Below are 21575 nucleotides of genomic sequence, written 5' to 3'. Positions count from 1 at the left end.
TTTCCATTATGGCGTCGTAAAAAGGGTTCGCTTCTCCATCCATTTCAAGGGGGGAAAAGGTGCGAAACACCACCTCGTGCTTGCAGCAGCTTTACTGTTCCGGAGAATTTGACTCCGGTAATGCCAGCCACGTCCTGTGAGCAAGAAAACAAAAGGAGAGAGACAGAGAGAGGCGAAAGTTGTTACTGTCACTTATTGGCAGAAGCACAACGTAGTCACCATGCTAATAGTTATTTCCGTGGTTTGTTGGTGTTGCTGTGCGGTACTCGGACCACTGCAGTGACAACACGGTGGTGGAAGAGGTCACAGCAGCCTTCATCGTCGTCGTCACTGTGTCGTCTTGAGTGGTTTTGTGGGGAGGTTTTGGCTTTGGGGTCCATGGCGGTTTGCTTCCTTTAAATATTCTGCATGGCCCATGCAAAGCTGCACTGAGGATTTTGACGGGTTTCAACTTTTAAGAAGAGCTCTGCCCACAGGCGGACGGTGCTGGTTAATCTCTCTCTCCATTTTTGACGGGTTTCAACTTTAAGAAGAGCTCTGCCCACAAACGGACGGTGAAGGTTAATCTCTCTCTCTCTCTCTCAAGCTTACTCTATACATCGTTCTCCCTATTCCAACATATGAACATGACTTCTTTTGCCAAAATAAATCATGTTCTTTCTCCTCTTTCCTTCGAGTCCATGCCATACAACAAGAACGTAATAACATCACTTCAAGTCTGTAACATCAATGCATAAGCGTCAAGCACGGATGAGGAGAAAGTTACAAGCCTGCCGTCATTTACATTGCTGGTTTTTCTTCACCAACTTGAAAACAAGAAGCATATTGGAGGGAGGAAAGGGGGGAGGTCTTGACATTCATCGATAACCCACCAAATTACTCTAAAGAACAAAATGATCAAATGGGATTAAGTAATATCGTGAGATCATAAAGTGACTCGTATTTACAAATGTGAATAATCAAGCAATAAGGAGAACCAGAGAAGAGAAGAAGTCCTACTAGTATTACATCAAACAAACTGAATATGAAAAATGAATGAAGCGAGGATAGCAGACTTGCAAGTTGCAACAGATACCTACTTTTATTGCTGAGAAGGCAATGTATGTATCTGCAGGTAAGAACATTCCTGTGACAGCGTTTTCAAGTCTTCTTTAGATCAGTAAGTCGTGCAGCAAAATAATCATATTCTGGCAGCTTTGGATGCAGTCGGCCACCACTAGGCTGCATTGAAGTAACCCGAGCAGGTTCCTTAACTTTAGCTGGGGTAACTGGTTCCATTGGCAGTGAGAGAATCCTTTCCGGAGGTGGCACTTTTTCTCTCGGGACAGGATGAATTTTATCATTACCAGGATTCACAACTCTATCTGAATCGACATGATTCGTCGTAGGAGTTCTGGCCCTCGTTCTTTCCTTGCTGGGTTCCTTGGCTGCCCCTTTCCTGCTGTAGCGCAGCAAGAGATTATCCATGACCATTTCTTCCTCATCATACACAGCAGCAACATGCCTACCACCATGTCTTCGTCGTCCATCCGGTGCTCGATGCAAGAGTTTGCCATAATCTATAGAATTACTCATTTCATCATCAATCGGAGGCCTTGATTCTCTAATTGTAGCCTTTTCTTCAACATAATTATCATCATTAGTATTAGTGCTCGGCCTGCTTTTGTATCTTCTTTGGCCACCTGGGGTATGGCTTGTGGGCTTCTCAACATCAATGGTACTCCCGTTGGTCTCAGTGACTGGTGGCTTCTGGAATTTCCTCCTCACAGAAACAGGCTTTGGCTTCTCATCATGAACGACTTGCTCATTCCTATGATCCGCATCTTCAGTACCATCAGACTTGTCAAGACTTATACCAGTGTTTCGATCTGTTTTATCAGCATTGGTATCTACATCATTGAATCTTGGCTTGACATAAGGTGGAATCACATATGCTGTTCTTCCATTGTTGGTTGCTGGCCTGACCGAACGCTTTTCTGTCCCAGTAGGATGCGACCCTTCTTCATGCCTTTGCAAGCTATCATACTCCGGGACATTACCACTCCTTTCTTCCACATGGTTCCCATTCTTGATCTCGTTCACCTTAGTGTATGGAGGAACTATACCATGTCTTCTTGTTTCTTCCACATGGTATTCATCACCATTTGATTTTGTGTCTGGGAGATCCATAGTGCCTGGTTTTACATTCCAAGATTTCACTGAGCCAACTTGTGGCTTCTCTGTACTGGGATCCAGCTCATTTTGCACCTTTTTTGCCCTACTCCGTGAAAGATCATCTTTATGGATTCCATCACGATCTCTCCTTGGTTTAACATATGATGGAGCTGCATTCTTGGTTTGATATGGTTCGGTATCTACTCTATCATGAGAAACAACCACCTTTTGTGTCTTCTCCACCGGATCATGTGATTGCCTACTACTCATTGCTGAAATCACCTGGATGTTATCCAACTCCATTGCCACTTGTTGTCTTTGCACAACACCAATAGGATTAGAGCCATATTTTCCCTTGGATCGTATTGCTTCTTGCATCGTAACCTGCGCTGGTGACGCTCCATTATTTTCAGTATGTAAAGGTGCAACATCCTTAGGTTGAGTCTGCAACATAGGTAAAGTTCCTTTTTTTACAAAAACCCATAATTCAAAATTTGTTTAAGCTAAAAAAAAAACAAATTCTTAAATAACGGTAGCAAATCAGCAGTTCCTGTGAAACTTACAGAGCCATGTGCCATAGCATTGTGTGATTGGTGTCCGAATGTCTTAGAATCCCATCTTACAGAGAACTCATCAGCAATATTTTGCATTAGCTGCAGCTTCTTCTCTTTTGGAAATGATTTCTTCTGAAATTTCTCAACAAACTGACAGGAAATTATTCTGATTAGATCCAAAAAGCAACTAAAAATTGTTTTAATTGGAAATGGGCAAAAGGGTTAGCACCTCAGCATCTACACATGACTCCATCTGGCTCCCATATCGTTCTGTAAATGCATGCCTGAGATTGCACAACTCTGGCAAATCTGAAAATCTTGCCGCAGCAAAAATTAGAGTAGATATTGTTTCCATGGCTTCAGGGGGACAGTCCCTGTTAATCAAAACAAACAAAATATGCTTCATAATAGTCTCACTACAATATTGATAGAACGGATAAAAGATAAGACAAAATTGTTAAATATAGAAACATAATCAGCATTCTATAAAGTGTGGTATGATTCTGTGGTCCAAATTGGTCTCTGGTACTGGCAAATTCATATCAGCAAATTGTACTATTGCCATAAGTAGCTTACAAGATAAATATGCAGATGACTATACTGGTTTTAATTGTAAAAACAAAATGAACATGTAAATTAGAAGTGTGTTATCCAAAGATGGAAATATTTGGGGAGTGGATACCTCTGCTTTTGTAGGCTTGGCAGCTGACTCAAGATATATTCGCAGAATTGTTCGATCATGTCATAGCAAGATATGTGGTTTATATCAACAATGAGTAGATCGATCTGTTTCAGAAAAGCAAAAAGAAGAAAATGGTATGCACAATTTAGAGATTTACTGAACCAATAACTACTTAAAGGACTGATAAAGGTATGTACCACAAAAATTAGCACACAATATATAACTAGAACACAGAGCATTGCCAATAATAATAGTTCAAAGTATCTCTTCAATTGAGGGGTACCAAGCAAAAGTACACCCATACATATCTGAACAATGATACATGCACATGATATCATCAGTCAAATAGACTTATCAAGAATTGATGCCAATCTACTTTTTGGTTGTCTAATAGTGTCACAGGGCAGGTTTAAGCAAGCTCAGATGACAAGTCAACCAGTTGGATGACCAACCTTGATAAAAAGTCAGGTTTACACTGATAAGGTCAAAACAGAAAACTTCTAATTTCCTTTCACAAAGACTTATAATTGTTCTGGACACAAGAATTAAGCAAAACCCTAGGTGGAATAGCCAACAAACCAAGCAGGAATCTTAATCCCAGGGCATGCAATTCCAAGAAGAAAGCCAAAATATGAAAGCTGCGTTAGAACTGTTCATCAGCACAATTGCCTGCCCTTGGTATGGATTCGTAACAAATTCACAAGAAAATGGTTTAGTATTCCTACTGCACATCCAGACCGCAAATAATGGAGGAAACAAAAAAGAATTCAAAGAGAAAGACAGAGAAAAATAAGTTCTTGGCATGGTTCTTGAAGAAACCTTCAAGAAAAGAAAAGGTAAAGAAAGAAGAGAAACAAAGCAAGAACCCAAACAGTTAGTAACCTAACCACGGAAATGAGGATGATTAAAGAAAAATATGTTTTTTCCGCTCATATTCTTGAATCCAGCAAGCACAGCGATGGTGAAATCTCTCGAGGAAACTTCAACGGAGGAAGAACCCAAATCATCCATTGAAGGAACACAAAGATGGGAAGAACCCAAATCCAACGAGGAACAGATTCAAACAAACCATCCATTAAAGAAACACAAAGTTGGGGAGGCTCAGAAAAATGTCTTATTTTTTTTCCTCGTTTTCTTGAACGAGCAATCCAATAAAGAAGAGAGAGAATGTACCTTTTCGAACGCCTTCGCTTCATGGCCGGCGGCGATGAGGTTGGCGACATCCTTCCTGACGATTCTCACCAAGGCCTGCTTCCGGTTCCGGATCGGCCCCATCCTGGCCTTTATGCACTTCGCCGCGTGCTTGCTGATCAACCCACCCAAAAATCATCAGTCAACCCCCACAAGAACAACCAAGAACCAAGAATCAAGAACCAGTTACCATTTGTTGGAGAATTTCCCGCCCAACAACCCACCGAACATCTCTCCTTCCCCTTCCTATGCCTCCCTCTGCTCTCTTCCGGAACTCTGTGTTGATGGGAAGGGAAAAGGGAATCAATGGATCAAACTGTGAGCGCCACCGCCGCAGAGGAACAAGAAGGGCGTTGAGATCAACTAGAGAGAAGACTATACATACACGAAAAGGTGGTGAAGGTGCTCGTAGTGGTGGTGAGCTGTGGCTGAGAAGACAGAGAGAAAGCAGTAGTAAACAAATACGGCTTCTTAATGTATAAATAGACAGAGAGAGAGATAGACGCACACACACACAGCGTTAAAAGCTGGTGCTTTATTTATGTTAATCACTTGACCAAGTTGAATCCCTCTCTCTCTCTCTCTCTCTCTCTCTCGCTCCATGTACTGCTTCGGTAGAAAAGTAAAAGAGAAAGAAAAAGATCATCTTTTTTCTTCTTCTCGTTCAACAAATTCTTGTACTGGCTCTGAGGAAAGCTTTATAGATTAATGAACACACAAAAAAAGAATTGTGACAAGAATAATGGATTCCGGTGGGTGGTTTACCTCCTCAAGCTTGACACAGCGGCTTACCATTCAAATCCAAGTGGAGCAGCAGCTTCTTCTGCGGCCACCACAGGCTATATCAGAAGACTGTATGATATCTGTACTACGTGGATAAATTAATGGAGACGTTGCTGATGCTAATTTCCTTCTCCTTGGCCTCTCCTTGGCAGCCGGCGGCCTGCTCGAGGCGTTTACCAGCCATTCCGAATTTGAACGTGAAAAGAAAGATAAAGCTTCCTGTGCTCTCTCTCTCTTCTCGGCGCACAATTAGCAGCAGCTCAATTCAACCGGCAACTAAAGAGATGCAATGATGATGCTTGAATTATCTACAGCAGAAGCTTCCAATGGTGAGGAATGGAACCCGACAATTACCGCACCGCAGCAACAATAAATTTGTGCTTGACTTGTTTATAGGATAAGCTTTTTATTAATGGTGAGGAGTTCAATCCAACTATGCAAAAGTAATTCATGGGATATAAGCATTCAATGGTGACAAATATTTCACCAGTCGACCTCAGTCATTACTAAAGATGTTGTCAATATCTAGCCAAGATTCTAATGTTGGATTCTGGAGCTTAAGCCCACTTCACTTCACCATTTTAGCTCAGTTATTTTACCAAAACATTTGTCCTCGAGCTTGGAGAATTAGTTAGCAACCACACGTACACAACGGATTGAGAACTATGATCGCTTTACCAAAGGTCCAAATCAACCTTGGCACACAAGTTATGGCGTCTTCCTGATGAGGAAGAAAGCTGAGCTGGATCCAACCAAGCCCGAGACATCACATGTTGCTTGCCATTCCCACCTACTTCACTGTGAAGCAATAATCCCCTTTAGCGCAGCTGTCGGTATTGACTCTCTTAGTCATCGAGCAGAGCATATCAGCATTATGATTAGCAATCAACAACTCTCAAAAAGTGATATCTTTGGCATGCATTGCCCTTTGTTTGAGTCTTGGCTGAAAGCTACTGTGAGATCAGAGCAATCTGGTTACAGTGGAAAGGGTCATTTAGGTCTATTACCCACAAGATATAGCAAGTTATGTCATGTTTGATGAACATATTGCAATATTCTAAAACATGAGATTTCTCATTGTTGCATCTGATTTCTCATCATGGAAATCCACTACAGGAACGAACTGTTCCTTTTTGTCGTTCATCTCTACATCCATTGGAAGAGTTCATCAGAGGGTCAGTATCTGACCATTAATGTTCTATGACACCCATTTTTTCTGACTGCAAAGGTGTGGACTTTATATGTTGGATCTTTTACTTTTTCTCATGTAATTACAGATGCTAACAAATGTTTTGACTGGGTGAAGAGTGGAAACTTGTGTGCCAATTTAAACTTATCTATGATAAATACCACCACTAAGAGAGACACCAATTGTACAAATGATGCATCACCTGAACTATTGTTTACTCAGTTCATGGAAAGCTCTCTTTTTCTAGCCATCAGACAGCCCATCTTGCATCACATTCTCCTGGCATCAGCTTTCTTAACTGTACCTTCCTCTGTTTTCAGAAGCATTTCTCTTGTTCCTTGCATCCTAAGAAACAAGAACTGCCAGGTATTTCGTATTTGAGAAAACATGAGAACTCTTCCCTACTAGTAGACACTGTCACCCCTTGCTCTATGCTTTCTATCAGTGTCTTCTTTCCAGGCCACTCCAGAATGGAATCAGATTCCGCTTTCAAGTCTTTGTTTTCGGTGATGAATCAGCAGCACAAGAAAAGGAAGACAGTCTATTAAGTTATGAAAGGCCTTTGATCTTTTGCTTTGCGTGTTGTACTACAATTAACAAGCCAACATGGCGACAGCTTTGGTTTTCTATTTGAGCATTACTGTGGCCTTGCGCGGCATGTGGAGCTCCATTTCTGAGTGCTGCCATGTCGCATCCACAGAGAGAAGGTAGCTTCGAGAAGACACGAGTCGACTCTCGATATGGGATAGTGACGTGCGCGAGTGCGGTCGTTCGGACTCAGGTCGTTGCGACTTGGGTTACGACGACGTCAGGCGGGAGCCCAAACGCGTCCCTTTTGTCCGACTCGAGGAACGACCACACGACCGACGCCGACCCGTGGCTTATCTCGTGTCTTGGAGGGCCGTTCTCTATTGTCTCGCTCGTCGTTGAGTTCGTGTGATCGAAAATGCTAAGGCGAAGTTAATTGGAATAAAAATTATTTTTTATTATTATTTAATGTAATTATTCTTCGTATAATTATCTATTAATTTTATAAAATCTATATTACCAATCTAAAGTATTTAAATTTAAATTAATATTTATCATATTCTTATAAATCAATCTAAATATTTAAGTTGATTATTGTGAACAGCATCGGGCCCCTCAAGCGAGCCTCGCCCCACTGTGTCCTACGCCGCCGATGGGCTTGGAGCTCGGATCATTGCCTTCCCTGAACATGTCCTCGACCATGACGATTGCACCGAAGGTGTTGTAGGACACAGTAACGTTTAGACCAAAGAGCTTCTCGTGGAAGTAAAAGTGCCAGTAGGTCATCCTTAGGCAGGCAGTATTCATGGTTGGTTGCGATAGCAATAGTGAACAACGCAACAAAAAGAAGTAAAAATGGAGAAGTGGATGATGGATTGGGTGGAGAGCTCACATCCGTTGAGAGTTGGTGGGCATAAATGGATGACGAGAATGATTAATTTGGATTAGATTGTTGAATATTTCAAATGATTCGTTGGTTGATACAAAGCAGATCTAATAGTCAAAAAGAGTTTTACTAACGATCATTTCACGTAAACATTCAGTTCAGTTATTAATCCAATTTATCTTTTTATAAGGAACATTAATTAAAGATATCTTTATACAGCAACATCTCTTATGAAAAATTATGAATTATGAAAAATTATTTATAGATTTCGTCAAATTTCAAAAGTCTATTATAACGAACTTGGCTTGTTGTTGGTGTCAACTAGCTTCGTCAATTCAAGTTTGACACATTCGTTATTTCTACAACAATAAAAGAAAAGTATTATATATTTACTAATGCATATCGATGATATTATTATTATAAACAATAATCTCATAGAGATCAAGTAATTCCTTAAGTAGTTGGTAGATCGATTCTCTATCAAAGATATAGGAACCTTAAGCTATGTTCTACGAGCGGAAGCAACATTTACATCTTCTTGATTTTTCTTATCTAAAAAAAAGTACATTCAAGATTTATAATAAAAAATGAATATATAAAATGCTAAAAAAATTGTCACCCCACTCTTTCTACTAAATCACTCAAATTATATATTTATAGCCTACTACTACGGATTTCACACAATAAGAGTATTTAGTTTCTTACGGTACTTATTGTAATATCTTAGTCCCACATCGGAAGTAGACAATGTGTATAATTAGCTTATAAGGGCATGATGAGTGTACTATATTAACTCATGTTTAAGTATTTTGGTCCGTGATTGTAGGATCAAAATGGAATTATTGGCCAGACTCGAGTCGTGACACTTATCGCTTATTCGTCGAGACATCTCATTTGTAATCAATAAATTATCATAATTTATACATTGACTACATTATCTTTCTTAAAACAAATCCAATCAATTAGAGTTCTAAAAAACATCACAAATACTTTTGATCAATTAGCAAATAACCTCACAAAACCTCTTACACATAAAAGTACACTCTTACGAGGGCATGATTGACATTCAATCTTAGGAGGACATGATAGAAACATCAATGTATTTCTTATATTCTCAATTAATCTATTATCAGGATCAATCACATATTTGAGTAATTAATCTCCATCTCTTTCCCACCATATTCCTTAATTCTACACAAATTAACTCGGTAAACACACAAAATCAATCTACAAATGCTCTGTGTCGCCGAAGCAACATAAAATTCGGAACAAAACCTGTAGAAGACAACCAAATTAAGCTAATCTAAATAAAATAAATTAAGAAATCATTTGGTTACAAATCTTAAAATATAATAATAATAGCCCAAAAGTTTTGGTGCACAAAGAGTAGATTACTTGTTGGCCGCCCTTTGGCATGTGATTAAGTCAATCATGCATGAGAAAGATACCCACTCGATTTAAATTATGATTGAGGACTTAAGTTATTCTATATATTTAAGTTATGTTGTTAAAAATATCAAATTATTCTATTTTGTTGACATATACAAATATATACATACACATTAGTATTTTACATAGAATCACTAATCATTACCTTTTTATATAAAAATATATATTTTGGGGGATAGAATTTTGTCAGAAGTTTACTGATATTTCTATTTCATCATATATTAATTTTTTTATAAATAATAAGTGATGGAGACAGAATTCCAACTCAATACACTAAAAATAATTATTGAACTGACATGAATATAACCATGATGAATCAAATACTTTCTTGATCATAGATCTATGAAAGTTTAAATTTTAATATATTCTTAATAACCTCCATCTCACATTAATCAATTAGGGCTAATTGAGTGGGTCCAAATCCAATGTATGACTGTTAGTTCATCTATAAGCTTAATCTCTACATGCTGCATGATGCATGGTGTCTTGTCGTGTATACTTAATACATGGAAGTAACATGCTTCATGTTCTCCATTTCCAGTATCCTTCCCAATAAGCACTCGAACTCTGACTTGATGTGTTAAGAGCAATGGTTTGACTTTTCCTTCTTCATCTCTTGATGTCATCGTTCCGCCAAACTCTGTGCATAAAAGTCCACCCACCCCTCAAGCCACTGCATCCGCTTGTTCCCACAACCACTATGGCCCTTTCTTCATCCTATTCATCTCCATTCCTTCTCCTCCTCCTCTTTGCCACTGCTGCCATCGCAAGCAGCGATGACGGCGGGGAGAAGACGACTCACCTGCATTACTACTTGCACGCGAACTACGGCGGACCCAACACGACCACCATCACCGTGGTCAGCCCTCCGGGCAACGACTCCGGCAGCAGCTTCGGGAGCATCGCGGTGGGCGACCACATGCTGAAGGAAGGGCTCGACCCGAGCTCGACGCTCATCGGCAAGGCGGAGGAGCTCGCGGTGCAGGCATCGCTGGGGAGCCCGGCGTACCTGTCGGCCTTCAACTTCGTGTTCACCGCGGGCGACTACAACGGGAGTAGCATCTCGATTCTTGGGAGGGCTGCTCCCAGCGACGCGGCGATCGAGCGGGGCGTGGTCGGAGGCTCCGGCATGTTTCGGATGGCACGGGGCTACACCATTAGCAGGGTCGTCAAGAGCACTGGACCTGATGATTTCTTGTTCGTGGTGGAGTTCGATGCGTATGTCTTCCACTACTGAGCTGCGTTGCTCTGCGCTGCGTTTGTGCGTCTGCCATGCCAATAAAACTTGCTTGTGCTTTGCTCTAATTATGAGATGCTCTGCGATCGACATTGATTAGATAGATTATAGAGGTGGCTGTAGAAGCTCGAGATCTGATGTGGAAGACCAGCTTTTGTCATCTCGATTGAATTTTATGTGTAGAATCAGAGGATTCAGACAAAGAAGCCGGCAAGAGAATGACGTTTTACCCGATGGCCAAGGAAGACGACAGAGTAAACTACGTTGTGTTCACGGCAACACATTTCTGCCATGTGGACAATTGCAACTTATCCTTCTAGATTTGGTCCAAATCAAGATTGAGTAAGTTGACTCAAAGCTAGTTTGTCGGTTGTTGTAAGAAAAAAAGTCAACATCAGGCTTGAATAGACCCGAAGGTTTCATATGGTATGATAGGGAGAAAGGAAGTCATACAATATCATCTCCGAAGAGCAAAGGCTTCTTTCCAGAAACAGAGGACAAGAAAGCCACAACTCAGTGATGAATGATATAAGCATCGAACTCCATGAGGAAGTATCCACCTCCCCAGCTGATGACCTTGCTGACCGTGTACCCTCGCGCCATCCGGAACCTGCCCGACCCTCCGACGATGGTCCGCTCGATCGCCGGAGCGCTGGGGACGGCCCTGCCCAGGATCGCCACCGTGCTCCCGTTGTACTCCCCCTCCGTGAACACGAAGTTTATGGCCGTCAGCAGCGCCGTGCCATCCAGGGAGGCCTGGGCGGAGAGCCCCTGTGCCCTCCCGATCAGCTTGGAGCTCCGCTCTGGACCTTCCCTGAGCATGTCGTCGATCACGATGAGCGCCCCGAAGGTGTCGATGGAGGAGTTCTTGCCCGGTGGGACTGCGACGACGAGTCCGGTCGCGTTCGGGCCGGAGTACATCTCGTGGAAGTAGAAGTGCAGGTGGGTCATCTTCTCTTTAGGTGCAGCGTGTTCGTGGCCGGTTGCAGTGGCAATCGTGGCATAGAGGGAGAGGGAAAGAAGAAGAAGAAGGGGCAGCATGAAGGAAGAGGAGTAGGCCATGGAGAAGCTTGTGTTGCAGGCAGCCAAGTAGTGGTTGGAGGACAAGGTGGCGAGGCTGTGGATTTATAAGCAGCTGAAAGAGAGAAGCTGAAGCAAAATTACAAATCCATCCCCCTAAAATTACAAATCTATCATTGAGGTTAATTTTCAAATAAAAATAGATCGAAATAAATCGAACTGTTGATTCCAAATTCGAAATAAATTTAAAATTAGAAGAAAAAAAATAGATCGAGATTCGAAAATAGATCGAAATAAATTGGTTTGAAATTGATGCCAAATTCGATAGTTCCATCAAAATTGTTGATTCCCAAAGTAAATCAAACCTATCCATACATCTCTATAATCATCAATAAATTAGATCCAAATTCGAAAAAAAAATTAAAAATTAAAAAGATCGAAATAAATTGGTTTGAAATTGATTCCAAATTCGATAGTTCAATCGAAATAGTTGATTCCGAGATCAAACCTATCCATACATCTCTATAATTGTCAATAAATTGGATCCAAATTAAAAAAAAAAGTTAAAAATTAAAAATTAAAAATTAAAAATTAAAATAGATCGAAATAAATTGGTTTGAAATTGATTCCAAATTCGATAGTTCAATCGAAATCGTTGATTCCGAAAATCGTTAATTCCGAAAGTCGATCAAACCTATCGATACATATCTATAATCGTCAATAAATTAAATAAATTCTAAAAAAATAATAAATTTTAAAGATCCATACATCCATATTAAAAAAAATCAAATAAATATATAATTAAATCATCAATTATAATGCGTGTATAGAAAGAAAGAAAGAGAGAGAGAGAGAGAGAGAGAGAGAGAGAGGAAAAGTAAACAGGAGGTGGATATTGACTATTTCAAATGGATCCCAAAATCTCTTCGGTGCTACTTATTTTCCACATCGACATTTTTTTATTCCTTAATTATTATTCAATAGATAGGTCAAAAAAGTCGAGATCATATAATAAATACAGGCAATTGCAACACTCTAATTGACGTTTTGATGACATTTCCTTGATGTCACCCAAGAGCAAGAGAGCAAAGACTAGTCTATGTATGGCTCAAGGAGAGACCTCTTGCTTGTCGTGGAGCCCAATTATTACGTGTTTGTGTGTTTGCTTCATGGTTTGTGTTTTCGTAAGGGAAGAGAAAATTTTAATACTAAGAAAAAAATTGAAAAACACTAACCAAAAAATGATAGAAGATTGATGTGGTTCAGTAGTTTTTCTATGTGAGAAAACTAAAATTTTTATTATATAAAAATAAATTTAATCAATATCTCTCTTGAATCGATCAAAACTCAAGTTTTAAATCTTGGAATCTCTTAATCTCTTCTTCATGTAATCCTTAATAATAATAATCATAATCATTAAAATATTTTAAATCTAATTAGTTCTGAAATACTTATATATCTTAATCGTTTCTTCTTTATATTATTAAAATTGATAAGCATAGTAGGATTTTTGGAGTATAGGTGAATAAAAAATCTTAGCACGAGAAGAAATCAATGTGAAAGAAAAAAATCATGATAATCAAGATTTAGTTCTTTTATAAATATCTTATATATTATAATTTTGGTAAGAGAAGAGCAAAATGTAAGGAATACTTGAGGTACTCTACAATTTCCCTATAGACCCTATAAAGAGAGTAAGAGAAAATAAATAAATTCTTTGGTGTTTATTTGATATAGTATATAAGAGGATAACTTAAAGGTCTAGTAATTGATTTTACATGGTGAAAAACTTGATTTTCTTTAACAAAGTGGTAAAGATTAGAAGGAGTATAAAGTGGAATTATTGTTTTGGTTTTCGAGTTTTACTCTTCCTCCTTAACAAAGTGGTATCAAAATCTAAAATATGTGATGATAAGAAATTCAACAAGGATGAGTGATAAAGATTAGAAGGAGTATAAAGTAAAAATATTTCTTGTAAGAGACACAAAAATAGATAAAATATCCACCGATAATAGATTATTGAGATTAACAAATATTTTTAAGTTTTTGGAGCTAGTGTCATGGGAGGACAATAATTCCTAATACGAGAAGTAGTCCTAGTGAAGGAAGAAAACACTCCGAATTAGAGTTTAATTCTTTTATTAATATGTTAATTCTGTATATCTATAGGTTTTGATGAGCAAAGAAAGATATAGAAATACTTTAGATGTTCTTCTATGATATCTAGAGAGTGTGTTTTTCAAGATAAGAAAGAAAAATATATAAATTATTTGAGGTCTATACGAGAGAATATACAAAAAAAAAAGAAAAAAGATTGTATTAATCTTTAATCTTACATGATAAAACTTTTAATTTTTATTCAAATATAAATAAAAAATTATTGAACCACATTAAATCTTATGTTGACTTTGAAATATTATTTATTTATTAATCTTCGAGGTCTTATAGTTACTCTTTAATTTTTTCCTCTTCCTCCCAACTCATATTAATTATGTTAATTGAATGAACATGAATGCCAACCCTTATAGATTACCGACTTTGTTCTGCGCATGAATGCCAACCAATATAGAAGGCCGACTTTATTGTGCACTACATACGGAGAGAGAGAGAGAGAGAGAGAGAGAGAGAGAGAGAGAGAGAGCTTAGTCAAATGGTTAGAGATGAAGTTGACGTGATGCTCGAAGAACACGTCATAAAGAAACCCCTAGTCTTCACGTCGATATATAGTGCAAGATTCATGTTGACATATATTAGGATGATATGATGTGGATTTGAGTAGGTGAGGTTTGAACAAAGATAAAGGATATAAAGACTTAAAAGGTTCTTAGTTTCTTCATTTGATATTTTTTATTTGCCATAGTTATTTTTTATATTACCTATAGAATTAAAACTCTTTTGTGCCGATCGAGAAGAATGATATTTATAATGAAGCTTGAATTCTTCATGAAACTAATAGTATTGCCAATCTTTATTATTGCGTATTGTAACGAAGCAAGTCATACATCACCAAACTGGGAATCAAACCAAATGCAAGAAAGCAAACAGGCAAACGGCACGCAGCTCAGTAATGGACGATGTAAGCATCGAGCTCCAACACGAAGTAGCTGGCGGTCCAGATGTAGACGTTGCCCACCGTGTACCCCCGCGCCATCCGGAACTTGCCCGTCCCTCCGACGATGCTCCGCTCGGTGCCCGAGACGTCGGGGACGAACCGGCCCAGGATCGCCAGCGAGCTGCCGTTGTACTCCCCCGCCGTGAACACGAAGTTGACGACCATCAACAGATACGTGCCCTCCAGGGAGGCCTGCGCCGTCAGCCCCTGCGCCCGCCCGATGAGCTTCGAGCTCGCCTCGGGGCCGTCCTTCAGCATGTCGTCCAGCACGATGACCGCCCCGAAGGTGTTGAAGGTGGCGTTCGTGCCGGGAGGGACTGCGACGAGGACTGCGGTCGCGTTCGGGTTGGCGAATCTCCCGTGGAAGAAGAAGTGCAGGTGGGTCAACTTCTCTCTGGGTGCAGTGTTTTCATGGCCGGTCACGGTGGCAACAGCGGCGGAGACGGAGAAGGGAAGGAGGAGGAGAAGAAGAAGAAGCACCAAGGGAGAGTAGGAGTAGGCCATGGAGAAGCTTTGCCCTTGCAAGCAGCCAAGAAGTGGATGGAGGATGTATAAGCATGTTAGCCACATCATTTTTTTACCATGACACGTGTGCCCTCACTTTTTCGAGCTGGAGAGCACAGTGGAAATGGGTTGGTCGACATTTGTCATTGGTGTTATAGGCCATGGGATGCCCGATTCAACAAGTACTAACGTGGTATGCAGCAATGGGTCAAAGCCATGATGGTACATAAGAGCTCATCGAGGTGACGACCGAGTGCGGTGGCATAGGAACATCATCTATGACTAATCTTAGTATTCCCATTACCACACAAAAAATAGTGTAATGGATGACGAATATAATCTATTCTTACACCTCAATTACTGTAGTAACAGATGACCATGATAGTCGCGAAGCATAGATATGTCTAGAGATTAAAACAATTTAGATTACTAGTTTAGACATTTGAGGGGTATCGTCGAAAATACGCTCGATATAATTTTATAAAATTATAATATTTGACGGTCGATGGCATAGAAAGGAACTTCTATGACTAATCTTAGTATTCCCATGTAATGGATGAGGAATATAATCTATTCTTACACCTCAATTACTATAGTAATAGATGATCATGATAGTCGCGAAGCATAGATATGTCTAGAGATTAAAATAATATAGATTACTAGTTTAGACATTTGAGGGGTATCGTCGAAAATACGCTCGATATAATTTTATAAAATTATAATATTTGATTATGAGGATTCCGCTTTTAGACCAAAAAAAAAAAGAGTATAAAGTTGAAGTTAAATCGGTCTCAAACTTGGATAGTCAAAATCTTAATACGTCACTCGGTCAAAACCATGTACAAAAATTGGAGGTATGGGTCAAAAAACAATGGACATTCTAATTGGCATCTTACATCAATTTTCTTGATGTCACCGTCACTAGAAAAGATTAAACGAGTTGAGCTTAGATGAACTGTACAGTGTATGTGTACTTTCCACAATAATAATTATTCTTTAAATATATAAAAAAATTACATGATTCGATAGTCTCATGTAAAATCGGATTATTCATTATATAAGAAAAACAAATACTCATTATATATTAAGCTTTGAATCTTTTACACACATCTTAAGATTTTGTTTTCTTGACCTTTCATTAGACCCATCCAATATAATCCAAAAGTATTTAGAATATCTTCCTATATATCTCTCTCTCTCTCACACAGTGAGATCTCGAAATACTCTTAATCGACTAAGAATTTATTTACCTATATGAATCCTTAATCCTAATCCAAATAATTAGAACTAATTAAAACTCCTAAAACACTTAGGAATCAAGATATATACTAATTGAATGAACATAATTGCCAAGCTTGAGATCTGATACAAAGGCGGATCTGACGTTAGTCTGCACTACTGCCCGCCTTGGGTTTCTATCTTCTGGATTGCATGAACAGGGTTTGGAGAATCAAAGGGTTAAAGATGATGTTGACGTGATGCTTGAAGAACACCTCATAAAGAAACGCCTAGTCTTCACGTCGACATATACTCTTACCTTCATGTTGACTTATATATTAGGATAATAAGATCTGTATTTGAGTAGGTGAAGTTTGAACAAAGATAAGGTATATTAAGACTTGGGATTAGTTGAATAGTTTCCGAGCATACCTTAGTGGTCTTAGCTTCTTCATTTAATATTTTTATTTGCCATAGTTATTTATAGAATTAAAACCCTTTGTGTCGATCGAGGAAAATAATTTCATAATATCTTTAGTGGGAGTCACTAAGTAGCATGGAATGATATCAATATCTTGTGATGAAAGGTAAAAAAATACCTTAGAATTTTTTTTATATGCAACTTTTGTTTTCGTTTTCCAACAAAATTAGGTAACAATATTTTGAAAAAGTATGATTTTACATTATATTCTAAATTGTGATACTTATTTAAATGAAAAGGAATCTTTTCATTAATCCCAAAGTCACCTTTTCTTTTTTTCCAAACTAACTTTTATTGGCCTCAGCCGAAATTCCATGCAAAAGTCACATGAAATATTCTTTCTTTTGTTAAAGGCTACCAAAGTCATTGATTTGCTAAAGTTAAGTAACCCGTTAATTTTGATGAAAGAGACCATTTCTAAAGACTAGAATGAACTCAAGTTCTTATCTCTCGATGAGTAAAAGAGATATATCATGATTCTATCGGTATTTCGTAGTAAAAGAGATATCTAGTGGTGTGTCGGGTGAATTATTGTAAGGTCTTGAACTCGAATCTTGCCTTCACCACTTATTACGATCAAAGACTTATTTCGCTATAATTGGATGCTACATCGTAGCAAGTCAGACATCAACATACCATGGAATAAATCCAAAGCCGACATACGATATGCCCAATCACACATCACAAGACTTTATTTCCAATAGCAAGAAAGTAAGCAAGCAAGCAAAAGCTACGTTCATGCGACGGAAGCGATGCACGCAGCTCAGTAATGGATGATATAAGCATCGAGCTCCAAGATGAAGTAGCCCCCGCCGAAGCTGTAGGTGTTGCCCACCGTGTACCCCCGCGCCATCCGGAACTTGCCCGACCCTCCGACGATGGCCCGCTCGGTCGGCGATACGGTGGGGACAATCCGGCCCAGGATCGCCACCGTGCTCCCGTTGTACTCCCCCTCCGTGAACACGAAGTTGACGGCCGTCAGTATCTGCGTGCCCTCCAGGGAGGCCTGCGCCGCCAACCCCTGCGCCCTCCCGATGAGCTTGGAGCTCTCCTCGGGGCCGGCCCTCAGCGTGTCGTCGATGACGATGAGCGCCCCGAAGGTGTCGAAGGTGGCGTTCGTGCCGGGAGGGACCGCGACGAGGACCGCGGTCGCCTCCGGGCTGGTGTATTTCTCGTGGAAGTAGAAGTGGAGGTGCGTCATCTTCTCTGGGGGTGGAGTGTATTCATGGCTCTCTGCGGTGGCAACAAAGGCAGAGAGGGAGAAGGGGAGAAGAAGGAGAAGAACAAGCACGAAGGGAGAGGAGGAGTAGGCCATGGAGAAGCTTGTGGTGCACTAAGCCAAGAAGCGGATGGAGGAATGGGGTGGAGAAGAGGCTGTGGCTTTATAGCGGAGTTTGAGAGGGATTTATTACGTTTCCTTAATTATCCACAACTTTAGAAAACCAAAAAGGGTGGGAATCACATTTTTTGGATTGGCAAAATTACAAATATATCCCTCCACAATTAATATGATTAAAAGTGCCCTCATTTTCGAAATTCCCTACTAATTTTTTTATCTAATACACAATAAATTTATCCAATTATAATATTTTTACATGATGATAATCGGATAAAAATGTAGCGTAAAATTATTACGCTATTATGGAAAAAAAAAACTATGTTTACAATATTTTTACACTAAGTTGTAGTGTTTTCAAGAATATCAGAAAAATACTATAACATATGTTATGGTTTTTTTTCCTAGTATTATTAAAAATATTATAGCCCATTGTGAAAATATTATAATATTTTTACACGATGATAATCGGATAATACTAGTGCTTTCAACAATACTAGAAAAACATTATAATGTAGCGTAAAATTATTACGCTATTATGTAAAAATACTATGTTTACGATATTTTTTACACTAAGTTGCAGTGTTTTCAAGAATATCAGAAAAATACTATAACATATGTTATGGTTTTTTTTCCTAGTATTATTAAAAATATTATTGTCCATTGTGAAAATATTATAAGAAAAGAAAGGAAAAAGGATAGGTGGGTGGAGGCTATTGTAGGCATTAGGTAAAGAAGGAGAAGCTGTTAGGAAATTCTGAAAATTAGAAATATTTCCTGGAAAAAGATAAAAAAAAAAAAGAAGGAATTCTATAGTATCTCTCAGAAAACATATTTAATTGAACTATTTCAAATGGATGCTTGTTTACGCCAACAACCGAATGTAGTATGGTGGACAAGTCAAGAAAAGATTGACAGGTAAGAAAAGTACACTTAAATTGACATTAGCAATCAGCAAGATATAACACCTTTTAAGATGTTGATTGATCAGACGGTGAGATTCATGTGGATGCTGCTGACAAGTCCAAATGGACGGTAAAGACTCTTCGACATCAACAAGTTACTTATTTTCCTCGATTTTTCCACAGTAAGTAGCTCGCTCATTTAAATCCATGCAAGTAGTCAAACAATGATGCATTAGGAAGCGTGTACAGTGCATTCAACGATACAATGTGCTGCCGTCTTCAAAATCAATGGAAAATGATCTGTTGATTTGCGTTCCTACCGGAACGCATGGAGGAGGATGAGACCAGACTGTGTGCGACGGAGACCTTTCGATGGTGATAACTGAGCTGAAGGTGGATGCCGCTGCGTGATGTCTTGAGTTGTATTCTCACTCAGTTGTCGTCGCATATGCGGCGTTCCTCCATTTCCATTAGAAGTATTGCTCGCGGGTGACCTTTTGCACTCGAAGGAAAATAAAGAACAGCCGCTCGTGACTTTTTGCACCAATCTTCTGTTGGTGCATAAAAGAACACCTCGTTACGACAAAGACCGAAACAAATTAGATTCAGAAGCGTCGGATAGATGGTCTATGCAGTAGGATGGTGGACGATCGGGAACTCATCGAATCCTACGCCTTCCATTTCAATCCCAGCGAAGCGCCGACTCATTTCTCAACGAGATTCGAAACTCAACTCTCCGCTGTCGGCGATCGCTGATCGGCAACGCCTCCCCTCCGGCGGTACCTCTCTCTCTCTCTCTCTGCCTCAAGCAGCCCTCGCCCCTCTTGGCTGCCTTCCCGGCCACCGCCGCTACCCGCTCTCCGCCTCGGGCAGCCCGCGTCCCCGCCCATCTCCCTTCCCCAGCCGCCGCTTTGTGATAACGATTTTTATTTCTCGATCAGTTTGTCAATATATTTTGATCATAATTGACTTTCATATTATATATATATATATATATATATATATATATTATGATACCATTTTAATATTTATACCTTTGATTTCTGGAACTCAGAGTCAAGACAAGGTGGCAGACACTGCCGGTTCAAAGTAAACGTATTGACCGCGAAAGAAAGCTTCAAGCAGCGTGGTGTTCACGGCAACATCTTCTTATTTTGCCGGTTGTGTTGATGTTGAAGACAGGTAAAAGGAAATGTAGTTGTGGAGTTACTATGTTACTGCTGGAAAGTACCGGCTGCTGAAGCAAACATGTTTTGGAAACAAGATTGCAGACTCTAAATTGTTTGAAGCAAACCCGAAGGTTTTCTTATTGCTTGCTCTATATATCCAAGGAGGGAAAACATGCATCAGCCTCCGAACACATCCAAATAGCCAAAAGCGCTTATTTCCGCAAACATTAACGTGAAACAATTCAGTAATGAGTGACATAGGCATCGAACTCCATGAGGAAGTAGCCGTCCTTCGAACTGATGACTCGAGCCTCGGTGTACCCCCTGGCCATCCGGAACTTGCCCGACCCTCCGACGATGCTGCGCTCGACCGGCGGCTCACTCAGCTTGGCCCTGCCCAGGATCGCCAGCGTGCTCCCGTTGAACTCCCCCTCCGTGAACACGAAGTTGAAAGCCGTGAGCAGCGCCGAGCCCTCCTGGGAGGCCTGCGCCACCAGCCCCTGCGCCCTCCCGATGAGCTTCGAGCTCGGCTCCGGGCCTTCCCTCAGCATGTCGTCGATGACGACGAGCGCGCCGAAGGTGGTGAACGAGGAGTTGGTGCCCGGCGGGACTGCGACGACCATCGTGGTCACGTTTGCGCCGGCGTATATCTCGTGAAAGTAGAAATGCAGGTGGGTCATCTTCTCTTCCGGTGCAGTGTATTCATCGCTGGTTGCCGTGGCTATGATGCCAAGGAAGACGAGGGGGAGAAGAAGAAACAAGGAAAAGGAGTTGGCCATGGCGAGACTTCTGGCAGGCAATCAACAAGTGGATGGAGAATCGAGTTGATAGGGAGTGGCTTTATAAGCATATTCGAGAGGTGGCAAACAAGATGACGCAACTACGCAGCCTCCTTTGAAGACGAGTTTGACTGGGAAAGCCGCCCCCAAATCGAGCGGGCAAATATGTCATTATGGAACCATCGAATGGATAGATATGTAAACCCACATCTTGGATTAGGATCCCATTTCAAATGGATCCTTATTCACGCCAACTACCAACCAAAAAAAAAGACACCGGGAGTTGGTGGACAAAGAAAACAAATGTTGACTGGTCAACAAAATTGTTCTTAATTCTGACATCAGCAATAGAAACTACATTTCAAGATGTTGATCGATCAACGAATGTGTATATATAA

General features: G+C 40.1%; 6 protein-coding genes across 6 annotated transcripts; 1 reads left to right on the top strand and 5 right to left on the bottom strand.

The window, feature by feature from the left end:
* Positions 1-882: 882 nt before the first annotated feature.
* On the bottom strand, positions 883-5036 carry LOC135592899 (uncharacterized). Its single transcript, XM_065082626.1, has 6 exons — positions 4772-5036; positions 4564-4696; positions 3391-3494; positions 2938-3082; positions 2718-2858; positions 883-2598 (listed from the first exon to the last, which is right to left on the bottom strand). The coding sequence occupies exons 1-6, from the start codon at positions 4810-4812 to the stop codon at positions 1141-1143; spliced, it is 2022 nt and encodes a 673-aa protein (XP_064938698.1). The 5' UTR covers positions 4813-5036; the 3' UTR covers positions 883-1140.
* A 5080-nt stretch (positions 5037-10116) lies between these two features.
* Positions 10117-10653, top strand: LOC135594511 (dirigent protein 22-like). The gene has a single exon (XM_065084883.1). It carries the CDS (start codon positions 10117-10119, stop codon positions 10651-10653), a length of 537 nt encoding a protein of 178 aa, XP_064940955.1.
* A 513-nt stretch (positions 10654-11166) lies between these two features.
* Positions 11167-11715, bottom strand: LOC135594510 (pterocarpan synthase 1-like). The gene has a single exon (XM_065084882.1). The coding sequence runs from the start codon at positions 11713-11715 to the stop codon at positions 11167-11169; it is 549 nt and encodes a 182-aa protein (XP_064940954.1).
* Positions 11716-14617: 2902 nt separating this feature from the next.
* Positions 14618-15366, bottom strand: LOC135594248 (dirigent protein 1-like). Its single transcript, XM_065084648.1, has one exon. The coding sequence runs from the start codon at positions 15356-15358 to the stop codon at positions 14735-14737; it is 624 nt and encodes a 207-aa protein (XP_064940720.1). The 5' UTR covers positions 15359-15366; the 3' UTR covers positions 14618-14734.
* Positions 15367-17555: 2189 nt separating this feature from the next.
* Positions 17556-18349, bottom strand: LOC103997620 (dirigent protein 11-like). The gene has a single exon (XM_009418901.3). The coding sequence runs from the start codon at positions 18301-18303 to the stop codon at positions 17752-17754; it is 552 nt and encodes a 183-aa protein (XP_009417176.2). The 5' UTR covers positions 18304-18349; the 3' UTR covers positions 17556-17751.
* A 2159-nt stretch (positions 18350-20508) lies between these two features.
* Positions 20509-21225, bottom strand: LOC103997619 (pterocarpan synthase 1-like). Its single transcript, XM_009418900.3, has one exon. It carries the CDS (start codon positions 21175-21177, stop codon positions 20641-20643), a length of 537 nt encoding a protein of 178 aa, XP_009417175.2. The 5' UTR covers positions 21178-21225; the 3' UTR covers positions 20509-20640.
* Between the last annotated feature and the right edge of the window lie 350 nt (positions 21226-21575).

The sequence above is a fragment of the Musa acuminata genome, chromosome BXJ1-9 (assembly GCF_036884655.1).
Source record: "Musa acuminata AAA Group cultivar baxijiao chromosome BXJ1-9, Cavendish_Baxijiao_AAA, whole genome shotgun sequence".
In the NCBI taxonomy this organism is placed as follows: domain Eukaryota; kingdom Viridiplantae; phylum Streptophyta; class Magnoliopsida; order Zingiberales; family Musaceae; genus Musa; species Musa acuminata.
This window is presented reverse-complemented; position numbering and strand designations above follow the sequence as displayed.